Raw genomic sequence first — 15450 nt, forward strand, 5'->3', positions numbered from 1 at the left:
TGCAGCCATACTGGTACTCTGAACCCGTATGGGAGGCTCTGGGTCCATACCACAAAGGCCCCAGGGAGGCCCCCCAGTTTGGCTGCTGACCACACATGCGATGGGAGGCTCTTACCCCTGGTCCCCGGCTCCCCAGGCCTTCCTTTCACAAGTGCCCCCATGTTGGCAGGGACTCTGGAAGCGGGCCCCATCGCGTAGTGGTTGGCTCCTTGCCGATGTTCATGGGATTGGGAGTGTGGTCAGTGGGGAAGCCCCTGGTCTGGGCCCTGATGGGTTGAGTGAGTTTTTAGAGGGGCTGTTGGCATATTTCAGGGATAGGACTTCTGGTGAAGCTGAGCTGGGAAGCAAGTAGCCATTGATAATCCAAGAGCTGGAAACAAGTCCTGGGTCATTTTGAGCCGGGGCAGTTTGAGCTGTGTGGAAATCATGCCCCACGTGGGGTAGTCATAGCGCTCCATCTGGATAAGGCTAGAGGCTTCTGCCTCTGCATAGGTGAGCGCAGGAGCGATTCTCTGTCCTCACAGCAGGGCCCCACTGGATTGCAGATGGCAGACTCAAGGCTGGGACACCAACTTGAGTAGTTTAAATGGGGCAAAGAGAAAAATGGTTGCTTATGGCTCATAAGCTTATAAACCTTCCCCTCTGCTCCCAGGTATGCATCTCTACTTTGTGGGGACTGAAGCTTACACAGTTTGGGGGCCCCTCTTTATGAAAGAGAATACAACGTTAAAAGAACAAAATTAGGGGTGCCCGGCTGGCCCAGTCAGTGGAGTGTCAGACTCTTGATCTCAGGGTTGCAAGTTCGAGGCCTACGTTAGATCTAGAGATGACTTTAAAAAAAAAAAAAAAAAGAACAAAATGAGGTACCAGGCCTTGGAAGCTTTGAAGGTTGAGTCGTGAAGCTTAGGTGCATGGAGACATCACTTTTCTGCCTGTGCCCCAACAATGAGCTAAGTAAAATGTCAACAGGCTTTTGAACAAGGCAGGAATTTCCTTGCATGAGAAACCCGACAGCTGTGTAGGTGGGGAGAAGAATCCAGAGCCACCTGGTTAGTCTCGTGCATTTAGAAGGTCACGTGCTTGTGAATAAGCACATTTTAGCAGCTGAGTGCCAACTTGCGACTCTAAGATCTACTAACTGTCTGCAGATGTACCAACCGCAGTTAGTAGAACTTAGAACCAGGCAGAGATGCAGAGGCTGGGGGGGCTGCGAGGTTACGGAGCCCGGGACATGACTGACAAGTAAAAACTATACACGTTTAAGTGATGCAATGAGATTTTTCAAATGTATCATGTGAGGATTTCATATACGTATATTCTGGGAAATAATTTAGGTATTTTTTTGTTTGTTTGTTTACCTAAGATTAAATGCACAGAGCGTTTAATGAACCTTTTTTAAGCATATGATTCAGTGGCGTTTCACTCGCTCACCACGCTGAACAACCGAACTGGGGCTAGTAGGGCCAAGTAAATATTCTCTCTCTTTCCACTCTTGAAAATGCAAACACATTCTTGGTGGTCCTAAAATAGCCTTGAACATGGTTTACTCAGCAGCATTTGTCATTCGAGGGAGAGCTGCCTTTACTCATTGGCTGTACTTCTGAGCAGCTGTAGGCAAGGCTAACTTCTGCAGACCAAGTCATCATAAACTGCAACAAGAATTGGCCATTGGCAGAAAAATCCTTCTAAAAAGCAAGAGATCTCTCATCCAAACTGAGGTGTTTTTTAAGGTGTGCGCTTGGGGACAAGAGGCTTCTTCTGGGGGGGAAGGAATCCTAATTTCATTTTGCCCACAAAAACATGCTTGATGTTCTGGGTTCCCCAAAGCACTCAGCAACAGGCATGGGTTTCATAGAGAAAATAATGACAATGGAAAATATTCCTTTCTTTCACTATATATAGAAAGCGTCTGTGATCACATCATGGAATGTGTCATATAACCCAAAGCATTTCCTCTGCCTCAGTGTGTGCGTGTGTACACGTGTGTGTGTGTGAGTGTGTGTGCATGCATGTACGCCTGGAAAGATGGGGGTGCTCTTGCGGGTATAGACGACCGTCACGATAATGGTGGTATTTGGTGGAGATGGTGTTGCTGTCGGGGGGGTTGTCCTCAAGGATGGCTCCTCCGTGTTCGGCCTCTCTGTGAGAAACTCCAGCGGCTGGGCCCCGGGGAAGAAGGCTCACCCTGAACTAGCCCAGACTGGCCGCTGTCTCCTTGCCCTCATGATGATCTCGGTTCACCCAGAAACCTGAAGCTGAGCCGCTGGTGGAAGCATGGCAGATTGCTGTTTGTTAAAATGCTGCCAATAAAGTAATTTCATGTCAGATTTAACTACAGGAAAGGGCAAGGCATTTCTCAGTTCCTTAGCTGTCATGCGGCTAAAATAAATAGAACGGACAGCAGTTAGCCACAGTGCGCTTAGCTCTTTGAAGCCCTATATTCAGAAAGCAGATGTTGGGTGTTGGTGTTTGGGGGCTGGCTTCCTGGAGATATTTTATATTGGCCAAGTTAATTGTTCTAAACCCCAAAGGCTGGACTTAAAGGGCAAAAAGAGGCAAGAAAATGTTCAACTTTCCTGACAGTGTCCCACGGGCAGTCCCAGCACCAGATAACTTGAGCACCAAGAGCTCGCTCTAGAAGAGGCAGCTAGAGAGAGTGGCCCCTGGCTCCTGTCCACTAACTGTGCAAAGCAAGGCTGTCTCGGGGGCCCCAAACAGAAAACCTTTAGAAGAAGCGGACCCCAGGGAGAGAAGCGGAGCCACAGGCTGAGAGGGAGCCGGCATTCTCGCAGGAGAGAGAGCAAGCGTGCGAGGGTGGAGCGCGAGTGGCCTTCTGCAGAGCGCTGAAGAGAGAGGGACAGGACAAGGCGGGCCTCCACGCGGGAGGACGGAAGCAGCCAGACGGCCCTGGGGGAGGGCAGTGCTCCTGGTGCACCATGAGCCCGGAGGTGGCCTTGAGCTCATTGTGGGGCCCCACGGCAGGTGGGGGAGGGCCGTGGACGAGAACTTGTCTGTGGTGGGAACCACCTGCTCAACCTGTCTGTGAAAGGCCTCTCTGGATGCCGACAGGTCAGGCAAGAACAGAAGTTGCGGGAAGAACCAGGACAAGTCATGGAGGCCCGGACTGCGGGGGAGGGCCAGGGGGACTGAGCCAGCTGCAGCCTCGGAGAGGGAGCAGAACCCTGGGGCCGGGGCGGGGGCGGGGGGTGCGTGAGGATCGGATGTTCCCTGTACCTGCTTATAAGGAGAAACCGTGGCTTCAGAGAGAATGAACCGAAGCCCAGTGACCTGGGTCAGGATGGCAAGCTTCTTCCGCAAAGGCCTGAACGGTAGCGTTCTCAGGCCTGGCAGGCCACGTGGCCCCTGTTGCAGTTCCGCAGTAGACAATATGTTCCTGGCCGGACGTGCCATGTACTAATAAAACTTTACAAAAACAGGCTGCTGACCCTTGACCTAGCGCCGCAGCTGAGCGCCTGCCCCCGGGGAAATCTGTTATCGCCAAATTGCCCTCCGTACCCTGCTGGGGGCCACGGAGCTCGACTGTTGCCAAGAACGGCAGGTGACATTTTCAGAGCTGAAATCTTCCATATTTCTGCCGTTGCCCAAGTTAGGTGACCATTTCTGAACCGGGCCTGAACTGGGCAGTGTATGCAGCAGCCTCAAATGCCATGTTTCGCCTTTGCTGAGGACCGCGAAAGGAGAGGCGCCCACCTCCTCCAGGGAGAGCAGCCTCTGTACACCTCCACACAGTTCGCGTCTCGTCTACCAGATTCAGGCACACCCGCTTCCCTCAGGCCTCCGGGGGTCTCTTTCACTGCCGGCCCCGCGCTCTGGCCAGCCTCAAGGTCGCCATGTGAGGCCTGCCGCTCTCTGAAAGCAAGGAGCGTTTCCTCCCCATCTCTGGACCCCCAGAGCACCCAGCCTTGTGACAGGACGGGTCCGAATTAACCGTTGGAGCCAAAGGTTTCCTGCAAATTACCCTGTTCTTTCTGTTTCTGACAAGGCCAAGCGACAGCCGCTTTTCAGAAAATGTGATTAAACTCAATAACTGGCCCAATGGCCTTGGACATGCTCCTTCTCCTTTGTGTGTCCTTGGCCTCTTATATATGGCACAGGGGCTAGCCTGAATGGTTTCTAAGGGAACTTCTGGCCAAGGGGGGACAGCAGCTGCTGCTCATGGATCATTTACTGGGTGTCCAGGCCTGAGCCTTGGATGGAATGGGAGACCTCAGGGTCCCAGGAGGGTGGGAGGCGGTGGCAGGGGCAGCCACACTTGAGCCCTCAGCGGTCAAGTCCAGTAGCCTATGGCTCGTGGCTGCTTTTCTAACTTTGGTATTTGGGGGGATGGGGATCTGGTGAGAAGGAAGGGGAGATGAGGAGGAGAAAGAAAAGGCAGGAAGCAAGAGGAGGAGAAGGAAAGGTGAGGGGGAGAAGGAAGGGTGCTAATAAATTATTCTATGTCGACTGCAGAAATCAGAATCTGTAGCCCAAGCCTAGAAGCACCTGCTTCCCCCGTTCCCTCATGAAGTCTGGAACTCGGCACCCCAGGGGCAGCACCTGACCCAAATATCTGTCTGAAAGCCCAGTTCTATTGAGTTCTCCAGCTGGAGATTTCCAGCAAAAGCAAGAAGCCTCAGTCAACACAGGCCGGCTCCGACTGTGGGGATCCCCAGGCCCTCATCTTCAGGGCTTATCCCCAGTTGGCACATACCATAGATGGGGGATATGCCTCGGGCTGCAGCTCAGCTGGGCTTTTCCACTGCCCTGGCCTGGGTTCCGACAGAGTCTACTCTCCTCCCCAGGAAGCTCAGCCTCCAGACACCTGTCACCTTGGGCCTAAAGTCAAGGAAGCCAGGGGCCAGGGGCCAGGCAGAAAGCCAGGCAGGGCAGCACTGAGCCCCCAGATACCAGCAGAAGCCGGCTGCCAAACAAAACCCCCTCCCGGCACCCTCCCTTGCAAACAGACTGCGGTTTTCAGGTCACTGGTTTGCTTAACTGGGCTACCCAGGCAGGACCCAGATGTGGTGCCCAGCGGTATCCGGCCAACTGAGCAGTGCTTGGCCCCGGCAGGAGGGATTGGTCTTCAGGCCAGGCCTCTGCCTAGTGGCCGCCCTGGCTGAATGTCTGAAGCAGGAAAGGGCCCTTCCTGCAGGAGGAGGGGGGGGGGGGGGGGAAAGGGAGCGAGCAGCTGCGTGCTCCATGGGGAGGATCCCCAAAATAGAAAGGCACATACGCACTGCAGGCCTTGACCCAGAATGCTCAGAGCCACAGCGCAGAGACCGAGGTGTCCTCAGGGGTCCTGTGTGTTTCTACCTGAGCTCCAAGGACACGCTTCCCACTGCCTTCTGAGCCAATGCCATTCTCTGATCATTTAAAAAAAAAAAAAGTGCAAATGGCAGTAATGCCTTGTGGGTTTTAGACAGCGTTCATATCCACGTCTTGGTCATCGACATCCCAGAAAACCTGATGCAGGCAGAGATCGGCTTAGTGACCCTATTTTACTGGGGCGGACCTAAGCCCAGACACTCCTGCAAGATTCTCGGTCAGTGTTAGGGACAGCTGCCGACCTGAGGAGTTGGTCTTCCGGACCCCCTGTGTTCTGGAAGAGGGGCCGGACACATCCCTCCTCTCGCCAGGGGCCAGACCTGCTCCTGCCCACAGCCTGCACGAAGTGGGGCACACTGGCCCAGGTTCTGGCTGGCTGTCCCTACCTCCCTGTAAGGTTTTTAATCAGCCAGCTCATTGCACACAGGCTGGTCTGTAGGGCCGGTCAGAAGTTTCCAGGGAGTCACCAGGATGGTATAAAAGATGCATCCATTCTACAGCTGTTTACAGGCTGTCTCTGCCACTGGATGAAATCTGCAGGCCACCTGGGACTCTGGTCCGCAGCTCAAGCCTGAGCCCCCCAAAAGTCATGCCCAGCCCACAGAAGGTCCTAACACTCTGGGTTCCTAATCTGAGAATGGGAAGCAGCAAAGGAAGATGACCTTCCAAGTCACGGCGCCTGGAGCTGAGATCTGAATTTCCAACCTACTGACTGTAACGCTGGGAGACTCCCCGTAGCCTCCCCGTCTTCTGCCAGCCTCAGTCTCTGCGTTGGTGAAGTGGAAATATAAATCCTCATCCCCACCCTGCGGGGGGGCGGGGGGCAGAGGAGCTAATGCATAACGAAGTAGCTTGTGTGAAAGAGCCACTCAATTCTCTCCTCCCAGGTTCAGGGTAGGATAAGTAGAACTGCAGAGTAGGACCCATCTGTTCCTGGGGGAGGAAGCCCAGGAACAGTCCCCGCCTCGACTGGGAACTGCCAGAGCCCAGGGTCTGGCATGGGGCTGGGCACACAGAACAGACCCTGGAAATGGTGGGAAATGGTGGGGAGAGGCTAGAGACAGACTCTCTGACGTCAAGAGGAAATGGACATGCTCAAGGTCTCACGAAACGCTAGTCTCAGGTCTCCTTACTGAGTTCAGAACTCTTTCGCAAGGAAAGGGAGGTGCCTCCAAGGACGATGGATAAAATTTCTGAACCCTGCTCACGCGGTACAGCAGGAGGTGAATGTCCTCCTCTTACTGGATATTTCTAAGGTCACTAGTCTAAAGAAGAGGGACAGATAGGATGGAGCCAGTATTTTTGTAGCCGTCCCAATCTGTATCTTCTCCTGTTTCACACAGGGCTCCTCTCTCCCCCTTGCTCAGCCCCACTTGCATTTAGAGGCGAGGAGGAGGAGGAGGAGGAGGAGGAGGAGGAGGAGGAGGAGGAGGAGAAGCAGCAGCAGCAGCAGCAGTAGTAGTAATAGTGAGCAGTTGGTTTTGATCTCGGGATCATCCTACGGATTACAGGAGATACTGCTCTGCAAATGCTTGGCACAAAGTCTTATTTCTGGTTCATTTGACTTTTGTCCTTGGGGAGGGAAAAGGATGGACAAAGTCCCAGAGCTATTTAGTAGCAGAAGCGAGACTAGAATCCCCATGTCTTGAGCCCTTAGGATGGTCTTAGGATGTATATTTCCTGTAAGGGGGCTCTCAACTGTTCACAAGAAATAGTTCAGGGCTATTTAAAAGACTTCTTCTTTGAGACTGATAGGATTTTATGAACAGGCCTTACTTAAAACATGTTGTTGTTAGTCTGTGTTTTGGGAAAGGACGAGAGAAGCCCCTCGTGAGCGTCTCAATCAGATCTCCACGTGACAGAGGCAAGACGCTCCCATTCTTGCGATCACTTGTCTGTGGAGCAGGTTTCCTGGAGACCGGCCGGCCCTTCTGCATCTGATCTGTTCATCTCTGTCCCTCAGACCACAAACACCCAGGCTGCTGAGGCCCTTGGCGGGGTGCAGCCAAGCTCCGGGTATTTTCCTGAGGCTGCAGAGGTTTAATGACCATGAACATCTAGCTGTGCTCAAACCAAGATGTGCCCTCAATGCTGGCTGATGGTGGCAGCAGCGCCCGCCTTGGCCAGCCTCTATGCAAGCCCTGCAGGCCCGCCCGGAGAAGCGGGCTCCTTCCGTATCATCCCCTTCAGAGACTACAAGCATCTTCCAAGAAGACACATGTGCTTTTTACTGCAAAGGGGACTCATCTGGGAAAGTTGCTTTTGGAGACTGAGGCCCATTTTTTTTTTGGATCCCCTCAACTGGCACAAATCCTTGGTCTTCTAGGACAACTTAGAATTTTGGAATCAGGTCACTCGGAGCCAAGGGCAGAGAACAAAGTGTGGCACGGAGGAAGAAGGACTGATTTTGATCAAGTCCAAGGTGTGACTCTCAAGCAATGAATGTGAATTTTTGGCATGGCCTACAAAGGGCTCTCTAAGGCCATCTGCGAAGAGATGCCAAGCCTAGAAATGGTGCAAGCAATGGCAACTTCTCCCAAGTGAGGGTACGAATGGCCACTCCAAGGGCCTAGTCTAAGAAAACCCTTCCAGCATTGAGGTCTACACGGATCAAAACCAAAGCAGTTACTTGCCAATCACACTCTTTTAAAGGGTGTTGGTGGGGCTCAGGAGGGGAAGGGGAAGAGGACCCTTAGACTATAGCCCACTCATTCCTCCTAGGAGCCAAACCCAGTGTGAAACAGAGGAGAAATTGGAAGTCAAGCCCAAATGCATCTGGACTCTAGATGCATCACTGAGAGGTTTTCCTTCACTGACTCAGTTGTCAACCATAAAAGAGAAGCAAGAAATCTAAAGGGTAATTCTGCTGGAGGTTAGACACTGCCTTCTAAGAGAGGCTGCCTGAAGGGCTGGCAATGTGGAGGATGAGGGGCTGGCCAAGGAACGGCCCCATGTCTGCTATCCCATCTGACCGCCACCTCCGTGAGCGGGGCCCGGCCGTCCAAGTCTGTAAATGTTTACGTATACTGAGGCTGTGGTATCCAGTTGAGCACGTAGACATTGAGGAGAAACAGAGAAGTGGGATTTCAACAATCTCCCCCCACACCTGTGCACTTACGTTCGTGGATTGTCCTTGGGATGGTAGAGGCCAGGCCCTCTAGTTATGTGAAATGGCATTACCTCAGAGCCCCGAGCTCCCAGTTCTCTGAACAGGAAGGAAGCAGACCCACAGCTCTATAAGAGCCATTTCCTCTCTGCTGTATTAATTTCACAGATTAGGTAAGCCTCTCCTCTGTGGACCCAATACACTGAGATAACAGCCATTGTGTTTGCTGCGACTCCTACTAATGGAGCTAATCTTGGTAGACTGGTGATGTTGCAGGCTTTTAACGTCAAATTCAACTAACCAGCAGCTCTCGTGGTCCCTTCTTTAGTCCTGGCTCCTAGAACTACTGCTGGAAGCCCTAGCCCTTAGTTTCAGACACATAGATGAGGTCTGGGCTCCAAGGAAGGAAAAGTAGGCTTTTAAAAGGACACCAGAGCCAGAGAGTTTGAATGGGAATCTCTTTCTGTGCCCTATTCACTGGCTTCCTGTTCTCAGTGGTACTAGGAAGTGAACGCAGTATTATCTAGTGTCTGTCAGTTCCACATTCCTTGTTTCTGTTTAGAGAAAAAGAAGGCTTTACTTCCCTCACACTCTTCCTTTCTTTCTAGTTGAAGGGGTGCAGTGCAGAGCTCACTAGACTGGGAGTTGAGAGGGATCCTTGGACCGTATTTCCTGCTCTTCCAGAAATTCGTAAGGGGCAAGGTCAGCTCATCTCCTATATCTTTTCTAGGTCAGATTCTAGTTCCTTGTATTTTGGGTTGGTTCCCTGCCAACAAGTTTGCACAGAGAATTTCAATAACACATCATCTCATGTTCAAGTTTAAGATAAGAAGCATTCAACACCCCCCTCCCCCCCAATAGCCCATTGTCTGACCGATTCCTGGAGCTTTCTGGGCTCCTGACGATTTCCCACCGTGCCGAAATGGGGAACCATGCTCTTGATTACAAGCCGACTTTTCCATTCATCCATTGTTTGACCTGCAATTTTATTCTTGACTCTCCAAGGCGCTTCCCAAACGACCTAGACACAGGGCTTAGGGAGACAAAAAGTACACTGTCTTTCAGATACGAAGATGAGACCATCGACCGCGAGATTCACAGACTTTCCCTCTGAGGACAGGTTTGGGTGGAGTCAGCCACATTCCCTTTCATGTCTCTCTCCCCACCCCACCCCCCTCATTGAGCCCCTTCCCACCCCCAGGGATGGAGGCACTTCTGTGAAGCAGTTGGCTGGGATGAGATGGCAGTCCCTGGCTATGAGGCAGAGCGGAATTCACTGGAGAGTGGAAGGATGGGTGGAGAAGCAGCCTGAAGTAACTAAAATAACACTAGGTTTAAAGGCAGGGAATGAGGATCTTAGGTCTGCTTTTTTGTGCATGCAGTATGCAGTGAGATCTGGGGAAAGACTCTTCTGTTCTCTGTCACAATTTTCTTATGTGAAAACCATGGTGGTTGGATCAGGTGATGGCTTAAGGCCCCTTCCACTCTCCTAGAGTAAGACTTATGGTGCACTGAAGGAGCAGCTCCCAACTCTGGCCCCATTAGCACCCAGCCAAGTTAGCTAACAGTTTAGAACCTGACAGTCAATGGAAGGAAGCAATGGGTGTTAGAAGGGGCTCATGAAACTCTGGTGTACTGGTTTACACAAAACTAACCAAGCAGATGGTGACATGTCTACTCCAGTGCACACCTGCCATGACAGATAAGCAGACCTGTGATAAACCAAGTAAAGCTTTTTTTTTTTTTTCATTTTATTTTGTTTCATTTATTTTTGTCTTTCATGACAGAGACATGAAATAAGAGTTCTGTTAAGGCATTCATATATGAGGGAAGATCTCCTTCTTGGAAATCCTCTTGGCAGTATAGAATCGGGCACAAAATTGTCCACATCCAGACCTCTGCCTTTGGGAAAATGGAAATGTCCTCTTCCCATTTTCCCACTGAGTACAACTAAAACCTCTGGACATTATACATAAAACCAACATAAGAAGACCTGGAAAGTGGAGAGACGAAGGGACCTTGGGACCTGAGGAACAATGTGGTGGTGAGTTCTCTGGGTTTTTGCCTCATAGATCTCAGACACGAACCTGAAGAAGCTGGCAACCCCAAAATGACAATAGACACTGACGAAAATTCCCCAACAAAAGCTTACTCTCTCTAGCTAAAGGACCAAAAAAGGGACAGCCCACAGAGGCAGAACATGTTTATACAAGAACTGCTCTAATTCAGCTAAACACCACAGGAAAAAGGGTGGTCCCATCAAGTCCCAACATCAGAGGCCAAGTGAGGGACTAGACTCTACCCCAGCCCAGCAGTTATGATTTATTTCTCCCTGTCCCCAAAAAGGTAGTATAGGAGGAGGCCTAATAGTCAGGACCTTTGCACCTGCACAGTGGTAATGAGTCCACATCCCATCATTGTCAATGTCAGTGGAGGTCACATGGGGAACAGTGATGAGGCACTACTATCGATCCCAGCCAGGATGGGATCAGTAAAGGCCTAGGAGGGAGCTAGAATTCTCACTAATACCCAGCAGTAATGAGGCACCCCAACCTCCTTGGTGTTAATGAAGGCTAAGTGGGGAACCTGGTAGAAATGAGATGGTGACCCTGTTCCCTGCCAAAGCATTGTCAGAGGAAGTCCACTAAAACAGAAGATCTAAATAAGTGCTGAAATAAGAGAGTTCTCTTATTTTATCTCAACCCAGAATCTTATACCTAGAGAAAATATGCTTCAGGAATGGAAGGGAAATCAAGATATTTTGAGATAAAGAAAAACTCAAAGGATTTATTGGTAACAGACCACTCCTAAGAGGATGGATAAGGGACGTTCTCTAACCAGAAAGGAAGTGATCAAAGAGGGAATTTTGGACACCACCAAAGAAGAATGAAAAATGGAAAGAAAAAAATAAGGGTAAATATAATAGACTTTCTTTCTTTCAAGTTTTCTAAATTATATCTGATAGCTGAAGCACCAATTATAACATTGCATGTTGTGGTTCTAAATGTTATGTGGAAGAAATATTTAACATAATTACATTATAAACGGGAGGGTAAAGAGCAGAAGGAAAGCGAAGTAAGGTTTCCATACTTCACTCACACTGGTAAAATAATGACATCAGTAGACTATTACAGGCTATGTATATATCACATAATACCTAGAGTAACCACTAAAAATGGCATACAAAAAGATGCATGCAAAAATGCTATACATGAATCAGCAAATAGAATTTCAAAAACTGTTCAAGTAACCTATAGGAAGTCTGGACAAAGAAAATAAAGAAACAAAAAACAAAACAAACAAGATAAAAATAAATTGATAGACTTAAGCATTAACTACCAGTAAGTTCATTAAAACGCAAATGATCCAGGGACTCTGGGTGGCTCAGTTGGTTAAGCATCTGACTTCGGCTCAGGTCATGATCTCAGGGTCCTGGGAACAAGCCCTGCATTGGGATCCCTGCTCAGCAGGGAGTCTGCTTGTCCCTCTCCCTCTGTCCCTGCCCCTACTTGTGCTCACTCTCTCTCTCTCTCTCACTCTCTCTCAAATAAATAAAATGTTTTTAAAAATGAAAATGATTTAAATCTACCAATTAAAAGACAAACATTGGCAGAGTGAAAAAACAACATGATCCAATTATATGCTGTCTGTGAGATGCTCATCTCAAATATAATGATATGAACAGGTTGAAAGTAAAAGGTGAAAAAGATATATCATGTAAATGGTAATAAAAAAAAAAAGTTATGGGGTAGCCCTGGTATTTGCAGATAAAGTAAACTTCAGAACAAAGAAAATTACCAGAGACAGAAAGGGGCATTACATAATGATAAAAGAGTCAATCCACCAAGAAGACATAGTTATTCTAACTGTGCACACACCAAACAACACAACTGCATGACATATGAACCAAAAATCAAAAGAACTGAAAGGAGAAATAGAAAAATTCGCATTTATAGTGGAGACTTCAACTTCCTCTCTCAACAACTCATGGAACTAGATAGAGAATCAACACAAAGAAATCAACAACATCATCATCTAACAGGATCTAACTGACATTTAGAGAACACTCCATCAAAAAAAAAAAAAGAAAACAGTAAAATTTGCATTCTTTTCAAGCACTCAAGGAATATATATCAAGATAAACTTATTCTGGACAATACAACAATCCATAAACATTTAAAGAATTGAGAGTTCTCTGACTATAATGGGATCAAATTAGGAAACAACAATAGAAAAACAATAGGAAAATCTCTAAACACTTGGAAACTAAGCAACGCATTAAAAAAAAATTATACATCAAAGAGAAGGTCTCAAGACAAATTTTAAAAATACTAGGGATGCCTGGGTGGCTCAGTTGATTAATCATCTGATTCTCAATCTCAGCTCAGGTCTTGATCTCAGGGTCATTTGTTCAAGCTCCATGTTGGGCAGGGAGCCTACTTAAAAACAATTGAACTTAATGAAAACAAAAATACAATATATCAAAATTTGTAGGACACAGGTAAAGCTAGAGGGAAATTTACCGTACTAAATGCTTACAATAGAAATTCAGGAGAATTCTAAAAACAATGAATTACCAACTAAGGAACCAAGAAAAAGAAGAACAAAATAAACCTAAAACAAACAAGAAGAAGGGAATATCAAGAATAGATGCTGCTATTGAAATGATATTGAAGGGGGCGCCTGGGTGGCTCAGTGGGTTAATGCCTCTGCCTTCAGCTTAGGTCATGGTCTCAGGGTCCTGGGATCGAGCCCCGCATCGGGCTCTCTGCTCAGCAGGGAGCCTGCTTCCTCCTCTCTCTCTCTCTGCCTGCTTCTCTGCCTACTTGTGATCTCTCTCTGTCAAATAAATAAATAAAATCTTAAAAAAAATTATGTTGAAAACAGAAAATAAATGAAGCCCAGTGGGGCAAAGGTAGTTTTTAGGAAAAAAAATATATATATAATCGACAAGCATCTAGAAAGACTAACAAAGGGAAAAGAGAGAAGAGACAAATGACCAGTATTGAAATGAAAAAGGGAATATTACTACTGATTCTGTAGACATGTAAAGAGTAATAAGAAAATACTATAAGCATCTCTACCCATGCAAATTTGTAAATTAGATGAAATGAGCCAATTATTCTAAAAGCAAAAACTACCAAAATTAGCCCAATATAATTATTAAAGGAATTAAATTCATAATTAAAAAAATACCTCCAGAAATTGAAAACTCCAGGCTCAGACAGTTTCACTAGAATTATACCAATAGTTTAAAGAAGAGTTAGCACCAATTCTACATAATCTCTTCAGAAAACAGAAGAAAAGGGGACACTTCCCAAATCATTGTGTTATCCTGACAGTAAAGATGAAGAATGTGCAAAGAAGTCTACAGACTAATATTTCTCAGGCACATAAACACAAAAATCCATAACAAAGTTTTAGCAGTTTATGAGAATTACACATTCTGATCAAGTCAGGTTTATTCTAGGGATGCAGGGATGGTTTGATATTCAAAGGTGAACATGCATTATCCACCATATTAATAAGGAAAATAATAAAAATCATGTGATCACCTCAAAAATATTAAAAAAGAACAAAGTTGGAGGAGTCACACTTTGCAGTTTTAAAACGTACTACAAAATGGCAATAATCAAAACGGTGCACTACTGGCATAAAGAAAAACATATATGCCAATGGAATACACTTGAGAATCCAGAAATAAAGCCATAGATCTATGGCCAATTGATTTTCAAAAAGGGTGTCAAGACTATTCGGTAGAAGAAACACTAGTATCTCTCTTTTTTTAAAAAAATATTTTATTTATTTATTTGACAGAGAGAGAGATCACAAGTAGGCAGAGAGGCAGGCAGAGAGAGAGGAGGAAGCAGGCTCTCCACTGAGCAGAGAGCCCGACGTGGGGCTCGATCCCAGGACCCTGAGATCATGACCTGAGCTGAAGGCAGAGGCTTAACCCACTGAGCCACCCAGGTGCCCCGAAACACTAGTCTCTTAACAAATGGATAGTCACATGCAAAAAAATGAAGTTGGACCCCCTACATCACACCGTATTTAAAAATCAATTCAAAATGGACCAACCTAAACACAGTAGCTAAAACTATAAAATATGTGGAAGAAAACATAAGGGAAAATCTTTATAACATTGAATTTGGCAATGGATTCTTAGATATGACACCAAAAGCATGAGCAACAACAACAAAATAGATAAACTAGACTTCATCAAAATTAAGAGTGTCAAAAGGACATTATCAAGAAAGTAAGAAGACAGCCCACAAAGTAAGAGAAAACTATTGCAAACCATATATTTGATAAAGATCCAGCATGACTTAGAATATATAAAGAACTCTTACAACTCAACCATGAAAAGACAAGCAATACAATCTAAAAAATGGACTAAAGACTTGAATAGACCTTTCTCCAAAGAAGATACACTTTTGGCCAACAAGCCTATGTAAAGATGCTTAATAGTAGTAGGCCTTAAGGAAATACAAATCAAAACTTGATATACCACTTCCCACCCATTAGGATAGCATAATTAAAGAAAGGAAAATAATGAGTGTTGAATGTGGAGAAATCGGAACCTGTGTACATTCCTGATGGGAATTTAAATGTTACAGGTGCTGTAGAAAACAGTTTGGCAATTGTTCAAAAAGTAAAATGTACAATTACCATCTGACCCTGCAATTCTACTCCTAGGTATATATATCCAAAAGAACCAAAAATAGACACTCATACACTTTCACGCAATCCTCTTAAGTTCATCATCCATGATAACCAAAAGGTGGAAATAACCCAAATGTCCATCAGTGTGTGAATGGATAAACAAATTTGTACAACCATACCATGGACTGTTACCGACAAAGGCCAGGACATGGATGAAACTTGACAACACGCTACTAAATGAAAAGAAGCCTGCTGTGAAAAGTCCCATATTGTATGAAGTTATGTGAAATGTCCAGAATAGGTAAATCCATAGAGACAAAAATCAGATTGGTGTTTGATAGGGGCTGGGGGAAGGG

At 46.9% G+C, this 15450-nt stretch overlaps 1 protein-coding gene across 3 annotated transcripts in view; it reads right to left on the reverse strand.

Moving 5' to 3' along the window:
- Positions 1–15450, reverse strand: part of MAMLD1 (mastermind like domain containing 1) — a 107434-nt gene that overhangs the window by 41911 nt on the left and 50073 nt on the right. For 2 of the 3 annotated variants that reach the window (XM_059384555.1, XM_059384557.1), the window contains exon 2: positions 9306–9464. The exons of the other annotated variant lie outside the window; for it this stretch is intronic. In XM_059384555.1, coding sequence (XP_059240538.1) covers positions 9306–9401 — 96 coding nt within the window. In that variant the 5' untranslated portion in view covers positions 9402–9464. The remainder of the gene's footprint in view (positions 1–9305; positions 9465–15450) is intronic. 3 annotated transcript variants of the gene reach the window in all.

The sequence above is a fragment of the Mustela nigripes genome, chromosome X (assembly GCF_022355385.1).
Source record: "Mustela nigripes isolate SB6536 chromosome X, MUSNIG.SB6536, whole genome shotgun sequence".
Lineage (NCBI taxonomy): Eukaryota > Metazoa > Chordata > Mammalia > Carnivora > Mustelidae > Mustela > Mustela nigripes.